Raw genomic sequence first — 17188 nt, 5'->3', positions numbered from 1 at the left:
AGGGTGTGACAGAAGAATTTAAGGTGGAGGTGGCACTGCATCAGGGATCAGCCCTGAGCCCCTTCCTGTTTGCAGTGGTGATGCTTAGGCTGGCAGATGAGGTTAGACTGGAATCCCCGTGGACCATGATGTTTGCAGATGACATTGTGATCTGCACTGAAAGCAGGGAGCAGCTGGAGGAACAGTTAGAAAGATGGAGGCATGCACTGGAAAGAAGAGGAATGAAGATTAGCCGAAGTAAAACAGAATATATGTGCATGAATGAGAGGGGTGGTGGGGGAAGAGTGAGGCGACAGGGAGAAGAGATAGCGAGGGTGGAGGACTTGAAATACTTGGGGTCAACCGTCCAGAGCAATGGTGAGTGTGGTCAGGAAGTGAAGAAACGGGTCCAAGCAGGTTGGAACGGGTGGAGGAAGGTATCAGGTGTGTTATGTGACAGAAGAGTCTCTGCTCGGATGAAGGGCAAAGTTTAGAAGACAGTGGTGAGGCCAGCCATGATGGACGGATTCGAGACAGTGGCACTGAAGAGACAACAGGAAGCAGAGCAAATGAAGATGTTGAGGTTCGCTCTTGGAGTGACCAGGTTGGATCAAATTAGAAATTAGCTCATCAGAGGGACAGCCGAGGTTTGATGTTTTGGAGAAAAAGTTAGAGAGAGAGAGCAGACTTGGATGGTTTGGACACGTCCAGAGGAGAAATAGTGAGTATATTGGTAGAAGGATGATGAGAATGGAGCTGCCAGGCAAGAGCGCTAGAGGAAGACCAAAGAGAAGGTTGATGGATGTCGTGAGGGAAGACATGAGGGCAGTTGGTGTTCGAGAGGAGGATGCAGGAGATAGGCTTACATGGAAAAGGATGACGCGCTGTGGCGACCCCTAACGGCACAAGCCCATAGAAGAAGAAGAAGAAGAAGAAGAAGAAGAAGAAGAAGAAAGACTCCATCCCCCAGAGTTCCACGCGGCGTTGTCGCGACGCATGATGACGTATGCAGGTTTCGGACGGCTGCGTCCCTGTGGCGTGACCATCATGGCGGCGACGTACGTGGAGATCCTGAGGAGCGAGTTTCCTGACATCGACTCGGAGTTGTTCGACTACATCACAGGTGAGAGTCCGGCCTCGCAGCCGCCGTGTGCCGGCTGTCGAGTCGCTTTCAGTCGGGGTTGTCGTCGCCGTCTGGTTCCGGGCCACAAGAGCGGGACGAGTCCGCCCGTGCACCGGCTAGGCATCCTGCTAGCTGTTAGCAGCTAATGGGCTAACCGGCTCAGATTGGTGTTCGCTTGCCGGCTACGCGACTCCACGCCAACCGGCCGCGGTTTTTCTGAAATGCTGCCAAGAAACCAAAATGGATAAACCGAAAGCCCTACTGATGTCAAGTATCATGATATTTTACGTATTTTCTGGCTTTAAAAGTCTAATTTAGAAACGGCTAGTGAGAATCAGGTGCGGCATGTTTTCATAATATTCCTTGAGTCAGTAATTTACATGACACCGGTGTTATCAGGGCTTGTAAGGACGATTCGAGTGATATAAGTATCTTTTTTTCTGAGAGAAGTGTTTAGAAAGTTAGGAGTCGTTCTGGAAGTCATAATAATGCTAACAGCCATTACACGTTGCTAGGAGTAATGTGTGACCTGAGAAACCTGTAAGGTTGTCATCATGAGGGTTACGTTCATTTCGAACGTTAACTCATTCACTTGAAGTTGATTCCAGAGCAGCCAATCTCATCTTGCCAGCCATTTTCGTGCACTTTGAGGATCTTTCAAAATCCACAATGAATATGACAACAGAAGCCGCGAACCTACCAAAAGAACGAATACGCGCTCCTTTTTCAACAGTAAAAAAAAAAAAGTTTGTTTGTCGCTTAACTTTGCGTTTTCTGTTCTTAAATAATCCGCAGGGGAACAGAACATGGGTTGGTTTCACAAAAAACACAGCTTTGTGACCAAAAAGCAGAGAAAAGGAGCTTTTGTGAACAGAAACATGTCAAGCACAACAGTGACTTTGGCGCCGATATTTTTTGCTTTTGTGACACCTCAAACTATAAAACAACAAAAACTGAGAGAGGGCTTTTGATGGCAAAATCTTTCACTCACAGTTATACAACTATGAAATGCGCCGTCAGCAATTCTTACTCACCGCATGGCTGGAGTTGAACGTCACTGGCTTTTTACATGGTGTCATTGGGGTCATCTTTTCTCACGATGGAGACACACACTTTCTACTGCCTATCGACACATACTCTTTTTATGCCATACATATACAGTTGAAACCACGTCCTGTATTTTCACGACCATAAGGCGCACTTAAGTTGCGAGCGGCATGGGAGCGATGGATGGCAGATGGCGAACACAGCTTTACTAAGACGAGGCAGCGCCGAGCGAGTTACGCCACAATTTGTGAATGGATTGCGGATGCTCGGGCTAACGTGTCTGCTTGCACTGTTGTTGGAGCTTTCGTAAAAGCCGGCATCTTTTCCGAGGAGCCGCACAGCAACGAGACTGACTCCGACAATGACGAGAGGAAACCCGGCGTGTTTGATGGAGAACTTGCCCAGCTGTTCATTTCGGTGTCAAACTCATTTTTGTCTCGGGCCGCATTGTAGTTATGATTTCGCTCAGGGGGCCGTTAGAACAGTGAAATGTTTAATCACCAAATCATATTATTGTGTAATGGTTACACAACAAAGTGAGGGATAACTAGTTTTGAAATCAGAAGACAACGATAATAGTTTAAGTACTGTAGAAGAAGGGTTTGGTAACACAAAAATGCAATACCTCAACATTGTTTATTATTATGACAATTTGGAATTTGGGTACAGATTTTAGCAAAAATCACGGAAGTTGATGAGTATGATTTGCTTTGGCGGGCCACATAAAATGATGTGGCGGCCCGCATCGGCCCTCGGGCCTTGAGTTTGACACCTATGATGTAGAGAGACTCATGCTTTTTTTTCACTGTCTGACATGAAAGTAGACTAAACTTTTCCTGTTTTAGATCAATGAGTATTAGCAAAATGATTTCTATTTGCTAGATGACAGAATAATGAGAGGATTTTTTTCGACCATTTTTCATTACGTTCATTAAAATGCATCTTTTCATATAGTGTATGTAAACTGTACATACTCTGTTCGCATGTGAGGTGCCTCAACGTGTCCCACTGCCAACATTGGCATTTCTCTCCCTCATAAAAAACATAAGATGCGATTTGCCCCCTAATTGTCGGCATCTACTCAAAAGCTGCGCTGATCTCAAATCCAAATCGAAGCAATTCAACGGCGCCATCGACAGGCAGCTGTTTGTCATTACAGTGGTTTAGAAAGTTGAATTAGACGGACGAGCTGGGCGAGACCCTCTTTCATGGGTTGAAAAACGCACTTGACGAATACATTTGTCAGCTACAGTAAATTGTTGGATTCCACATGACCAATAGTAACATCCATGGCAGTATTCCAACAGAAGAAATATGGAATGATGATCGAATTCTGACATTGTGGATGGAAGTGACGATTGCGTGTGTGCACGTCAGGCGTGTTGGACGGCTGCGGGGCCGACTTCGAGGATGGCGAGGAGGTGTTTGAGGCCGTGGGCGGCGTCCTACAGGAGGTGTCGGCTGACAGTAAAAACGAGGACGACGTCCGAGACATTTGCCTGCAGATGTTCAACACGCTGCAGCTGTGAGCACCGTCCGACTTGCCCACATCGTCACGAGCATCTGATACATCTCCTTCTTCCACCTGCGTGTGTGTGTGTGTTCAGGAGTCGCTGTCCTGCCTCCCAGCGTCAGGTGTTGCTGGATGCGCCAGTGCAGCTTTCCCAGATGTCCATGGATACAAGTGAGCTGTCGCCCATGTGCACAACACGTGCGTACGTTGGCTTTGTGTATTTGACGTGTGTTTGTTCTCTCTTAGCCTCGGCCAACAATGACGTTCAGGGCATCTGGATGATGAAGCGTCCTCTGAACACGGTACGTCTTCCTCTGCTGGCGTCCTAACCGTGTCTCAACCAAGCACGGCCACTATCACGTTCTGACGAAATATCACACTTTCACTGTACCACGGTATTGCAATTACAACTTTAAAATGTAGTATTTTGAAACGATTGGGTAAATCGCAATTTTTCCCCATTGAACGTACTCTGTAGCTACAGCCACCTGCAAAAGTATTCGAACGGCAAGGTAATTTGTTTTTGTTGTATACTGAAGACATTTTGGTTTCAGATCAAAAGATGAATATGAGGCAAAAGTTGAGAATTCCAGCTTTTATTTCATGGTATTTACATCTTGATGTGTGAAACAACTCAGGACAGAGCAGCTTTTGTTTGAAGCCACCCACTTTTCAAGTGAGCAAAAGTATTTGAACATGTGACGCATTGGGTGTTTGTAGTTGCTCAGGTGTTGGCTTTTAGATCGATTTCTTAAACATTAGATAGTGCTTGTATATGGCTTTGGGTTTCACCTGTGAAAACTGCATTTGGTGTTAAGCAAACATGATGACCTGAGAGCACTGTCTACGGTAGAAAAGCAAACCATTTTGAAGCTGAGAGAAGAGAAAATCGATTAGAGCGATTGCACAAACATTGGGCGTAGCCAATACAACAATTTGGAGTGTCCTGAAAAAGAGAGAAAAACTACCGGTGTGCAGAGCAACCGTCATCGAACAGGTCAGCCAAGTCTATCAACAGCAATTGATGACAGAAACATTGTGAGAGCTGTGAAGAAACGCGCAAAGACAACAGTCAGTGACATCACTTCCCACCTCCACAGGGCAGGGGTGAAAGTATCAAAATCCACTGTTCGAAGAAGACTTCGAAAGAAAAAATATACCGGTCATACCACAAGATGCAAACCACTCATCAGCAAAAAGAATCGGAAGGCCAGACTGGATTTTGCAAAGGAGTACAGAGATGAGACGCGCAAGTTTTTCTGGACTGATGCGACCAAGGTTAACCTCTACCAAAGTGATGGAAAGGCCAATGTATGGAGAAAGAAAGGATCTGCTCATCTGTGAAGCATGGGTGGAGGTCATGTCATGGCTTGGGCTCGCATGGCTGCTTCTGGAACGGGTTCACTAGTCTTTATTGATGACGTAACTGATGATGGTAGCAGCAGAATGAATTCTGAAGTCTACAAAACCAATTTGTCCGGCAATTTACAGAAAAATGCATCCAAACTAATCGGGAGAAGCTTCATCATGCAACAAGACAATGACCCAAAACACAATGCCAACACAACAAGGGACTTCATAGAGGGAAAAAGTGGCAGGTCTTGGACTGGCAAAGTCAATCACCGGCCCTTAACCCAATAGAGCATCCATTTTACCTCCTGAAGAGGAGACTGAAGGGAGAAAAACCCAGAAACAAACAAGCACTGAAAGAGGCTGCAGTAAAGAACTGGAAAAGCATTTCAAATGAAGAATGCAACAGTCTGGTGAAGTCAGTGGGTCGCAAGCTTGATGCAGCTATCACAAGTAATGCCAACAAATATTAAATGTTATTCATTCACTTTAAGTTCATTTAATAATGACTGTTCCAATACTTTTGCACTGAGTACCAAAAAAAAAAAGCATCACATAATGCTGGTGGAACATTTTAGCGGTTTTGAAACCGTGACATTTTAAAAACCACAGTACACCTTGAAACCGGTAACCGTCCCGTGCCTAGTCTTCTCTGAACTCAGATGAATTTCAAGATCACTTTTAAAAACAATCATAGCTGAAACATAGAAGAGGTTGTCTTGTGTGTCCCTCAGATGGTGGACACCAAGAAGCTGGAGAAGGCCGAGGCCAAGCTGAAAGCCAAACACGAGCGTCGCAACGAGAAGGACTCGCAGAAGACGTCCAGTCCGCTGTCGGTTTTTCTTCCGCCCGCGACTGTTTCTCTGTCCTGTCCATCTGTGCTATCATGTCCGTCTGTCTGTCCTATCGGTGTTGTCCTGTCTGTTTCACTTCTCTGTCCGTCTCACGCTGTACTGTCTGCGCTGTCCAATGTTTCTTACTGTCCTGTCCGATTTTGCGGCTCTGCCTGCGGTGCCCTTAGTGTCCTTGAGGAAGCGTCGGCCAGTCAGGCCAGCAGTAAAAAAGAAGGACGAGCAGAGCAGGCGGGAAAGAACCGCAGCTACGACATCCGCATTGAGAACTTTGACGTGTCCTTCGGAGAGAGGTGAGGACTACTGACGACTCGTGAGTCCGTCCGATGTACAGTGCCGACCTGTATCGTGAATTTTCCCTTTTGTAGTCTCATCTCACAATGCATCTTGAATCCCTAAGGCCAATAAGGAGTCGGGAATGAGTGAATGATTGGGAGCCCATTTAATTCACTCATTCTTTACTCCCTAAATACCACAACGGGATTTTAGTCAACTATATTTTCATGTCGATAAAATTCCCCATATAGCGGTGCCTCGAGATACGAGTCACTCAGCATACTGGTTTTTCAAGATGCGAGCCATCCGAAAGCCATTTGACTTGCGAGCATAAACTTGAGATACGAGCACTGTGTGGGGGCTGTGAACCCAACTCACTTCACAAGCAGCAGTTTTGTAAACCGTGAACAATTCTTTTAAAAGAGGTTTCAAGCTTTTTAATGCCACATCCAATTGAAGTTTACTGTCAAACTAAACATAAAACAGATTTTTTTACACATTTAAAACAAGCAAACAAATTTGCCTTGGAAATGCCTGCTGGTTTAATGCGAACATCATGGAAAACACAATTGACAGGGTAATGATTAGCATCCATAGTCAGTGTTATAAGCCTGAAAGCACAAACTGGTGCAACACCACCAGGCCAGGCTCCGCCTTTTAAAGCCACACACATTCAAAGTCACAGATACTACAATGAAGAACGTGAGGATGGCAACTCAAAATGGACAAAAATAATACAGGAGCCTTACATGCATTTTTTGTATTGTATGTTTAATAATGCAAAATCAATTGTTAAGCCATAACTTGAAGAATCCATGGGATGATCAGTATAATTCTTAAAATATCGATTTGACACCATCCCTTCTCTTCTCAAATCTCTTTTATAGAGGGCTGCTCCACGAGGGGGTGCAAATTGCCCATACAAACGCTAATGATTTAAACGTCAGGTTGCATAGCAATAGCATTTCACTACGTAGGCTAGAAATGCCAGGCTGTGGAGCCGCACATATTGCACATACCAGAAGATGATGCCACCGTTCAACAGGTGTCTTCTTTCTGCTCCGTTTCATCCTCAGGTGTCTTCTTCAGGGCGCTGAGCTATCTCTGGCGACGGGGCGGCGCTATGGTCTGATCGGCCGAAACGGTTTGGGCAAGACCACGCTGCTGAAAATGTTGGCCAGCCGCAGCCTGCGCGTTCCGCCGCACATCTCCATCCTCCACGTGGAGCAGGAAGTGGCGGGTGACCACACGGCGGCGCTGCAGAGCGTCTTGGAGAGCGACACGCTCAGAGAGGGCCTGCTTGGAGAAGAACGACAGCTCAACGCGCGCATCGCCAACGGAACGTGAGTACAGGCAGTACCGGACGCCCGCACTCCGACAGCAGCTTCAACCGCTTCCCGTTTTTTGGAGTGGATGCACAACAATTGGGGTGGGGTCTGTGTGCTGACAGACTTTCACGAAGCTAACAACAGGGCAGGATTGTTGCCGCCTCAGTGTCCCGATCTGCAGCTAATCATTGATTGATGGGGTGTGGGTTCTCCATCTCCCACTCCACAAAAAAGTGTGCGTGTGTGTGTGTGTGTGTGTGTGTGTGTGTGTGTGTGTGTGTATGTATGTATGTATATGTATGTATATATATATATATATATACATATGTATATATGGGGTGCTGTGTGTACATTAATGAGGGAAAAAAATGAACTTAAATGATTTTAGCAAATGACTGCAATATAACAAAGAGTGAAAAATTTAAGAGGGTCTGAATACTTTCCGTACCCACTGTATGTATATATATATATATATATGTATATGTATATGCGTGTGTGTGTGTGTATATATATGTTGTGATTGTCTGTGGGCTTTGTTTCAGAGCTGAGGGGATGGAGAGCGTCCGCCTGTCAGAAATTTACTGCAAACTGGAGGAGATCGAAGCTGACAAAGCCCCCGCTCGGTAACTCTGCGTGCGTCATCCAGTAGGACTGTTGATCAACTGTGACTGTCGTTGATCGATATCTGTATGTCGTCCAATCAGAGCCTCTATCATCTTGGCTGGTCTAGGATTTTCTCCGAAAATGCAACAGCAACCCACCAAGTGAGTTGACACACGCACGCGCCCACATATACCTGCGTACACACACACATTGAATGTTGTGTGCGCAGAGAGTTTTCCGGAGGCTGGAGGATGAGGTTGGCCTTAGCGAGAGCTCTCTTCGCTCGGTAAGTTTCTTCCTTGTTTTTAGACAGCTGAGAATGTTGTGCGTCACACTTGACTTGTCGCACGTATCACATGTTCAGTAGTTTGTGTGTGTGCGTGTCTGTGTCATCAGGCCTGACCTGCTGCTACTTGATGGTGAGTCACATGACCTCAGCTCTCCGATCACCGACGGTTGGTTAGTAGTACAGCAGTGTCTCGACTTCTGGGTTGACTTTGTTGCCTGACCAAACACAATTTACTTTTACTTTCCAGCGGTGCCTTGAGATACGAGTGAGCCAACGTAGTTTTTTTTCGATACGAGTCGTCATTCGGACGATTCTTTTTTTGCTGTTACTTGCGAGCCCCAACTGGAGATTTTGAGTCTGTATGTCAGCTCGACTCACTTCACAACGACAAGCGGCAGTTTGGCAGATGGTCATTCGTCTGAAAATGTGTGTAAAGCTATTTGTTAGTTAATCACTTTTTCCGTCTTCCTTGCGCCATTTTTTTCCCCCACTTACCTCGAGCGGCGGCGTTTCGAAAGTTCGAATAGAAACGAAGGCCTTTCATTGTCACATTACACACACAGATTGTCATTTCACTACAAAATGTACGCAATTGTAATCCATTACATTACTGGGAGAAAATGTGGCATTCAATGAGTTTAATTTTAAATTACATTTCCATGATTACAATTTTAGTTACATTTGAAATTAGTTTTTTTTTCCCCATAGCACTTTCTCCCACCTTCTAAAGCCAACGCTTGTGATTGGCTCTCTCTGGTTATGTGCCTTTCTGTTGTAGTCTCAAACATGACATATTTTTCCAAATATGACCTCCAAGCGCCACCTTGTGGGTAAATGTTAGTTTCTCTAAGATTTTGAAGCTGTTCGACTCATAGTTCCACTTTTTAACACAAAAGGACATAGACTTTTGATCAGTTTCATCAATTTTGTAATTTATGGAACATTCACTTATCTGGGTTGTCATATGAAGCGATATTGTCTAAATTGTGCACATTTGTCATGAGGCCAACATGCTATGATGTTTTCGACATGCTGTACACATACAATCCAACAAACATTTTTCATTATGCATTTACTTTTCATCATGTTATTAGTTTATTTGCGTAAAGAACAAATATTTGTGGTTAATTCCAAAATAATGATCTATGGTTTGAATCCACTTTTCAGGGGAAACATCCAAAGGTCTGGTTGATGCATTCATTCAAAATCAAGAAAAGTAATCCATACATCTTGAAATATAATTAGTTGGACCACTTTGATTAAGTTATTGAAATAGTTACTGTACTATGAAATTTTCATCAGGGCAACTTAATTTTTACCAACTACATTTCCAAAGTCGTCTTCCCACCACTACACATGTACAATGAGATTGAAACCAGCAGGCATGTAAGATATAAAATGAAATCAAGTAAAAATTGTAAAATATTTACAAAGATGAATAATGCATGAAGATAAATAATGGTATTGTGGTCTCAGTAGACACAGTATATTGCTATTGCACAATGTTCCAAGCACATTGAATGTTGCTCTGTCATATGAATATTATAACTAATATTTTGGCTCATGACACAACGCAAAAAAACAAACGCTCATAACTGGAAAAACCCCAAGGTAGAGGAGGTACTGCTGTACTGCAATTGAATGTGTGCCGGTGTTTCCAGAGCCGACCAACATGTTGGACGTCAGCGCCATCCTGTGGCTGGAGAACTACTTGCAGGTCTTGGCCGCCGTCATTGCAAGTAATTGGCAGCAGTAGCACAGAGCTAATGTAAATGCGCCCCACCCAGACGTGGCAGTCCACCGTTTTGGTAGTGTCCCACGACCGCAACTTCCTGAACGCGGTGGTGACGGACATCGTACACCTGCACTCGCACAGGCTGGACAGTTACCGCGGCGACTACGAGAACTTTGTCAAAACCAAAGATGATCGACTCAAGAACCAACAGCGAGAGTACGAAGCGCAGCTGCAGTACAGGCAACATATACAGGTACCACACACACAGCAATCACATCGTTAAATGGAATGAAAATGAGCTTTCTCCTTCAATTGCGCTGCTCATTGTGGTGTGTGCGGACTTTATCATCATAAATGTGGTTATTTAAAGGTCCCTTATTTTGACTATTTAGACCTTCATAGAGTGACTCGCTAACATGTATTTAGTATCAAAGTGTCAATTTCATTTCAAAAACACCGCTGTTTTGTCATCAGTGTGTCCAGAAAAGGCCCCTCAGACAGTTACTTGTTTGAGCCCGTTTTGTATCTGCTTTGTCCATATTTGGCCTTTCCTCTGATTGGTTGCCTCCGTGTAGAAGAGCCACTTGTGAGAGTACACGTGTTTGTTATGTCAACAACGCTGGCTGGGGAGCGGTGAGGTAGGCGGAGAGCTTCGCTAGTGACGTGGAGATAAACTCGAGAAATTCCAATAAGCTGCTTTCTGGCCTCTCGGGAAAAACACGTCTGGAACTCAGGAATGCGTTCGCTATTTGAATTGATATTTCACGGTTACTGAGGCACCATAGAGCCAATATAACATTCCATATACAGACCCTTTCCAAAGAATTTGAATATCATGGAAAAGTTTATTTCTATAATTCCATTGAGAAAAAAAAGGTCAACTTTCATAGATTATAGATTCAGGGCCCGCAATTTAAACAATTTCAAGTATTTATTTGTTTATTTTTACATGGTCTTCCAGCTCATAAAACCCACGAAATCAGGAATTCAAAACATTATAATACTGTGAAAAAAAATCACCATTTCTCAGTTTTTGTCGAAAAAAAGAGAAATTAGAGTCACATTAAATCAATGAAAATATGGTACTTTCAAAACGATATGTTCATCTTCAGTACTTGGTTGGGAATCCCTTTGCTTGAATCACTGTCTGGATGCGCCGTGGCATTGAGGCAATCAGCCTGTGGCATTCCCTGGTGCTGATGCTTGCTGTCAGTTCTTCTTTGTTTTTGGGTCTGGCGCCCCTCGTTTTCCTCTTGATAATACCCCATCCATTCCCAATGGGGTTTAGATCCGGCGAGTTGGCTGGCCAGTCGAGCGCTGATGGCGTGGGCATCAAAGCTATCCATTGCGCAAAGGGCAAAGAAATGCTAACTGTTAGCCCGTGTGTCCATGGAGTTTCCTGTGGTTTGTTAGCATTCTGCTAGCGGAGGCTCGGATTGCTTACTTGAAATACACAAGGTGTCATTGTTTAGTTTTTAACTTCAGCTTGTAGTGGCATTAAACGGCTCGAAACCTCTTTTTGGAAGAATTTTGACTCCTAAAATCTGCCAAACAGTCGCTTGTCGTCAAGTGACTTGAGCCACTATTGCCGCCATGCAGCGCTCTCTATCGCGAGCGAACGCCCAAAATCAGCCGATCGATGGCTCGTATCAAAAAGCACTTGTAAGTCGGGGCACTCGTATTTCAAGGCACCACTGCACAAAAAACCCAAATGACATCTGCAATACTCATTTTCAATGTCAAAAGGGTTTTGTTTTATTTTGTACGGGTCTTTGAGTTCGTCCAATTGCCGACTCCTGCACTATGCACGACTGCACTAGTCCACTCCATAAATGATACTACACCACTGCGTGCCATGCAGTACAGGTACGTGATGAACCGGTAGTAGTGTGCTTAAGTAGCGTTAAAGGGGAATGAAAGGCAGAAACTGTTTTTGCAAGAATAGCATGAATGTGTCTCCACTCGTCAAATGGGATTGCGTCGGTGGAATAAGAATTCAACAGATGAATTCGTCAATTCTCATCCATCTCAAGGAGCCGCCATGGTGGGCAAGATCGCTCTCTGCTGTCGTCCGAAATTAACGTCGCAACTTCGTGCACGTTCCGATAACTATCATAGCTCGGGGTTGACTACGTGATGGTTCAAAGGGATGAAATAATCTGTTTGAATTCTTATTCCACCAACGCAATAGTCATCAGAATGCCGTGTTTCGACGAGTGCCCCCCAAAATTTGGGCTTGAGTTTTCCATTCATGGTGTGTTTGTGTGTCGTTTCAGGTGTTTATTGACAGGTTTCGCTACAACGCCAATAGAGCAGCTCAAGTGCAGAGCAAACTGAAAGTGCTGGAAAGACTGTAAGTGCTCGTGAGTACGCCAACAGTACACCGCAATCATCATCCTCATGATTCAAGATACGCAATGATTTGTGACGCTGATGTTTGCTCGCAGGCCCGAACTGAAGCCCATCGACAAAGAAACTCAGGTCACTTTAAGGTAAAACTCCAGGAGCGGACGGACCGCGCATGCGATGTGCCGTACGACAAACGCCGGCATTGATTTTGGCTATGGTTGCATGCCAGGTTTCCAGAGAATTTTGAGAAGTTGTCTCCTCCCATCCTGCAACTCGACGAGGTGGATTTCTACTACACACCCGACCAGCACCTCTTCTCCGGACTCAACCTGTCCGCCGACCTCGAGTCTCGCGTCTGCATCGTACGTCTTCGTGTCTTTGACGTAGCTTCAACGCTTACATCTGTCTCGGACGGGCCTTAGACCTGTCTTGAACGTGTCACAGACATTTCTTGGGCATTTCTTAAATATGTCTTGGAAGCTGTGTCATTAATGTCTCGTAGACCTGTCTCGTAGACATGTCATAGACGTCTTAAGTGTGTCGTAAATGTTTCTAGCAAGCATCTTATACATGTCTTGGAAGCTCTGTCATAAATAGCGTAGACCTGTCTTAGACATGTCATAGACGTCTTAAGTGTGTCGGAGATTCTAAAACGTCTCTTGGAAGTGTCATAGACCTGTTCCAAGCGTATCTTAGAGGTGTTGGACGTTTCGTAGATGTTTCTTATATGGAACTAAATTTAAACATGACTTGGATGTGTTTTAAATGTCAGACATGTTTTGGACATTTCTGTGATTTGTTTTACACGTCGGACAAATTTTGGACGCGTTTTCCGTGTCTCAGATGTGACTTAGATTTGTCAGATGTATTTTGGATGTGTCTTAGTTTTACACGCGTCTTAGACATGTCATACATGTCTCTCGGACGTGTCTTGATGAAATGCGTCTTAACGTTCGGCGCTCCCATCAGGTGGGTCAAAACGGTGCCGGGAAGAGTACGGTCCTCAAGCTTCTGATGGGCGAGCTAACGGCGATCAGCGGAGTGCGCCAAGCTCACAGGTGTGGATGTTTCATGTACTGACGTGTAGCGAACAGCCTGCACCTTGACTTAGCAGTTGATTCTTTCCACCACCGTACTGGTGACATAACTGACGTTGCGTGCGTCCGTCCGCAGGAATCTGAAGATAGGCTACTTCAGCCAGCACCACGTGGACCAGCTGGACCTGAACGTTTGCGCCGTGGAGCTACTGCTCAACAAGTTCCCCGGTAGGTAACGGCGGCGGCGGGCAACCGTGCGCCCCGAGTGCAAACGACGACTTCCCGATGGACGTCTTTGTCGCCGCAGGTCGGACGGAGGAGGAGTACCGCCACCAGCTGGGGGGTTATGGCATCACAGGAGAGCTGGCCACCAGGCCCGTCGCCAGCCTGTCGGGAGGGCAAAAGAGTCGGGTGGCCTTCGCCCAGATGACCATGTCCTGGTATGTCCGTCGCTGGTGCCGCCGCCGAGACTGCCCTCTGATGTGCCCGTCCCTGTACTCCTCTTTCAGCCCAAACTTCTACATCCTGGACGAGCCCACCAACCACCTGGACATGGAGACTATCGAGGCTCTGGCCGACGCCCTCAACAAGTTCAAAGTCAGTCCGCCAATGAGAAACATTCAACATCTGCTTGTCGACTTTTGGCTTGTTACATTTGCATCGCGTGACGTTTGAATGGCCAGCACGGTGAAAGACGGTTAACACATCTGCCTCACAGTTCTGGGGACCGGGGTTCAAATCCCGGCCCCGCCTGTGTGGAGTTTGCATGTTCTCCCCGTGCCTGCGTGGCTTTTCTCCGGCACTCCGGTTTCCTCCCACATCCCAAAAACATGCACGGTAGGTTCATTGACGACTCAAAATTGCCCGTAGGTGCGAATGTGTGCGCGAATGGTTGCTTGTTTGTATGTGCCCTGCGATTGGCTGGCGACCAGTTCAGGGTGTACCCCGCCTCTCGCCCGAAAATAGCTGGGATAGATGCCAGCACGCCCGCGACCCGAGTGAGGAGAAGCGGTAAAGAAGATGGATAGATGGATGGATGGATGGATGGATGGATGGATGGACGGACGGATGGATCGACGGACGTTTGAATGACTTGACTTTTGGGTTGTTTGACTTTAGAATGATTTGACTTTTGTACATTTGATTTGATTTGATTTTTTTTTTTACGTTTTTCAATGTTTGACTTTTCGTGTTTGACTTATGGGTTGTTTGACTTTAGAATGACAGTGGACCCTCACACATTCACGCTTTGGCACCCACAGATTCACTTATTTTCAGATTTTTGTTTCAGATTTTCTACAATTTTTTTTTTTCCAATTTGTCAATTCTTTTTGGGGGGAGGACAGGGGGGCAACCCCGAAAATGGCTATTGCCGGTGTATCCCGACATTCAAGAATTTATTGAATTAAATATAAAATACATAGAATGTAGATTTTTTTTTCAAAATGTAAAAGTCTTGAAATTCTGCAAAGTATAATGTGCGGCAATTATTTTCAGATTTTTGCTCGCCACCGTAAATGGCGGGGGTTCGCCCTATTTGACTTTCGAGGTGTTTCTGAATGATTTGGCTTTGGGGCGTAGGACTTAAATTATGAGTTTGGGGTGTTTGAGTTTTAAATTTCGTTGGACTTTTTTAGTTTTTGACTTTGAAGGTGTTTAACTTTTGGGTTTTACGACATTTGAATGTTTTGACTTTTTAGTTGTTTGACTTAAGGTGTTTGGCTTTTTGGTTCGGAGTTATTCGACTTTAGAGTTAGTGTTTGATGGAATTATTTGACTTTGGAATTCGGACTTTTGGGTGAAATCACGTTTGAATGATTTGACTTCAGGGTTATTTGAGTAGAGGTGTTTGACCTTTTGAATTATTTGACTTTTGGGTTGTTTGGCTTTAGAATTATGTGACTTTTGAGGTGTTTTGGACTTTTGGAATGATTTGCCCGGGGTGTTTGTGGGTGTTGGGGCACCGCTGTCTCTTTGCTGATGATGCGCCGACGTGGCTTTGGCAGGGCGGCGTGATCCTGGTGTCGCACGACGAGCGTCTCATCCGTCTGGTGTGTAAAGAGTTGTGGGTGTGCGAGGCCGGCAAAGTTTGTCGGCTGGACGGCGGCTTCGACCGATACCGCGACGTCCTCTACGAGCAGTTCAAGAAGGAGGGTTTCCTGTGAGAAGGCTGCCTCGCCTCGCCGCGCCCGCCGCTCATCCGAACCGCCCGCCACCGCCTCCCGTGAGAAAGGACCGACCGTGTGACTTCCTGGTTTCCAAGAGACCGGCTCCAGAGGGGGAGGGGCCGAAGGGGTCCAGCATTGATAATTTTTTTTTGGGGTTCATTTTAGCGCTCAGATGTTCTATTTACTAACAAAATAAATGTCACACATCATGTGACCACCTCCATTGCGTCGCACCTTCGCTTCCTGTTTCGTCTTTCGGAAGCCAAAGAGGAAAAACAAAAGAACAGGAACAGGAACTCCCTCTCCACTACATCAGGGGTATCCAACTCGTTTTTGTTGCGGGCCACATAGTTGAGGTTTCCCTCGGAGGGCTGTTATGACTGTGAACCCGTCATCGCCTCTTATTATTACATGCACAACAACAAGATGGATAACTGGTTTTGAAATCAGAAGTCAGTTCAAGGTTCAACTATTATTCAATTTTCAAAGGGGGCTTGGTGACCACAAAAAAAAAAGGTTTGCAAATAGCTTAACATTCTTCGAAGTGAAAACAATTTGCAGTGTTGGTATTTCAACGAGAAACATGAAACCAAGGCACCGTCGGCTTTCGTGGGCCCGATCTGGCCCTCGGTTTTGAGTTTGACACGTGTGCGCTACCGTTTCCGAATGCAGTCGGAATGAGTGTACCGCGGCTCGCCAACTTCATTCCGCTCACACTTGGTTGAAAAGTTCTTTGTGAACGTTTTCTGAAAACAAGAAGCGATCAATAAAAATGCGTCTCGACCTGTACCAGAGGCAAAATTTGGATCGTGCGCGCAAAGGGGAAGGACGGCCAGAGCGACTTCGCGGGGGACTTCGTTACTGCCCTTTCCTTCGCAGCACGACAGACGACCGACAGCCGAGGCAAGTTGGGAAAGCTGAAGTTTTGTGGCTATTAAAAGGGATGTGAATGGTTACTGGTCCAACAAGGGGTCGGAACGGGCTCGTCTCAAACATTTCACGTAAAGAAATGCTTAACGTCTAAAAACTGCAATCGTCACCCATCAACCTCTGAAAACATAAGAACAATCTTCCCAAGAATTTGGATTTTGTGGCTGTTAAGCGTTTTCCTCCCCATAGGCGCTCACTAAGAAAAAACAAGGTCGCTGCTAGCAGCTAAATAGAATGTAGAAGGTGGTGCTTGTTTCAGACTAAGACTTTTCCTCATGAAGTGAAAACGCGTGACGTGCGTACAATCCAAAATATTGGGAAGATCATTCTGACATTTTCAGAGGTGCCCTCATCAATTTTGCTGATGATTGATAGTTTTGGGACATTAAGCTTTTTCTGTACTGTGAGCGTCTATGGAGAGGAAAAGGCTTAAAGGTGCCCTCTTGTCTATTTGGACCTCCACAGAGCGACTCTCCAACGTGGACTTAGAAAAGTGCCCGTTTCATTTCAAACACCACCTCTGGTTTTGTCATCCGAGTGACAGAAAAGGCTCCTCAGACAGCTACTTCTGTTTGACCCAGTTTTGTCCATATTTGGCTGAGACCGCCGC

At 45.5% G+C, this 17188-nt stretch overlaps 1 protein-coding gene across 2 annotated transcripts; it reads left to right on the top strand.

Moving 5' to 3' along the window:
• The first annotated feature begins 946 nt into the window (after positions 1–946).
• On the top strand, positions 947–15881 carry abcf3 (ATP-binding cassette, sub-family F (GCN20), member 3). Of its 2 annotated transcripts, XM_061781483.1 has the most exons (21): positions 947–1102; positions 3527–3674; positions 3757–3833; positions 3909–3964; positions 5747–5844; positions 6034–6156; positions 7216–7482; positions 8010–8090; positions 8172–8231; positions 8300–8356; positions 8467–8489; positions 10021–10076; positions 10147–10347; positions 12371–12447; positions 12542–12586; positions 12673–12805; positions 13413–13501; positions 13617–13708; positions 13788–13920; positions 13990–14077; positions 15487–15881. In XM_061781483.1, the coding sequence occupies exons 1-21, from the start codon at positions 976–978 to the stop codon at positions 15643–15645; spliced, it is 2190 nt and encodes a 729-aa protein (XP_061637467.1). In that variant the 5' UTR covers positions 947–975; the 3' UTR covers positions 15646–15881. The 2 variants fall into 2 exon arrangements, with proteins under 2 accessions (XP_061637467.1, XP_061637466.1); XM_061781482.1 differs by having other exon boundaries at positions 5747–6156.
• The last annotated feature ends 1307 nt before the right edge of the window (positions 15882–17188 follow it).

This window comes from Phyllopteryx taeniolatus, chromosome 8 (genome assembly GCF_024500385.1).
Source record: "Phyllopteryx taeniolatus isolate TA_2022b chromosome 8, UOR_Ptae_1.2, whole genome shotgun sequence".
Classification (NCBI taxonomy): Eukaryota; Metazoa; Chordata; class Actinopteri; order Syngnathiformes; family Syngnathidae; genus Phyllopteryx; species Phyllopteryx taeniolatus.
This window is presented reverse-complemented; position numbering and strand designations above follow the sequence as displayed.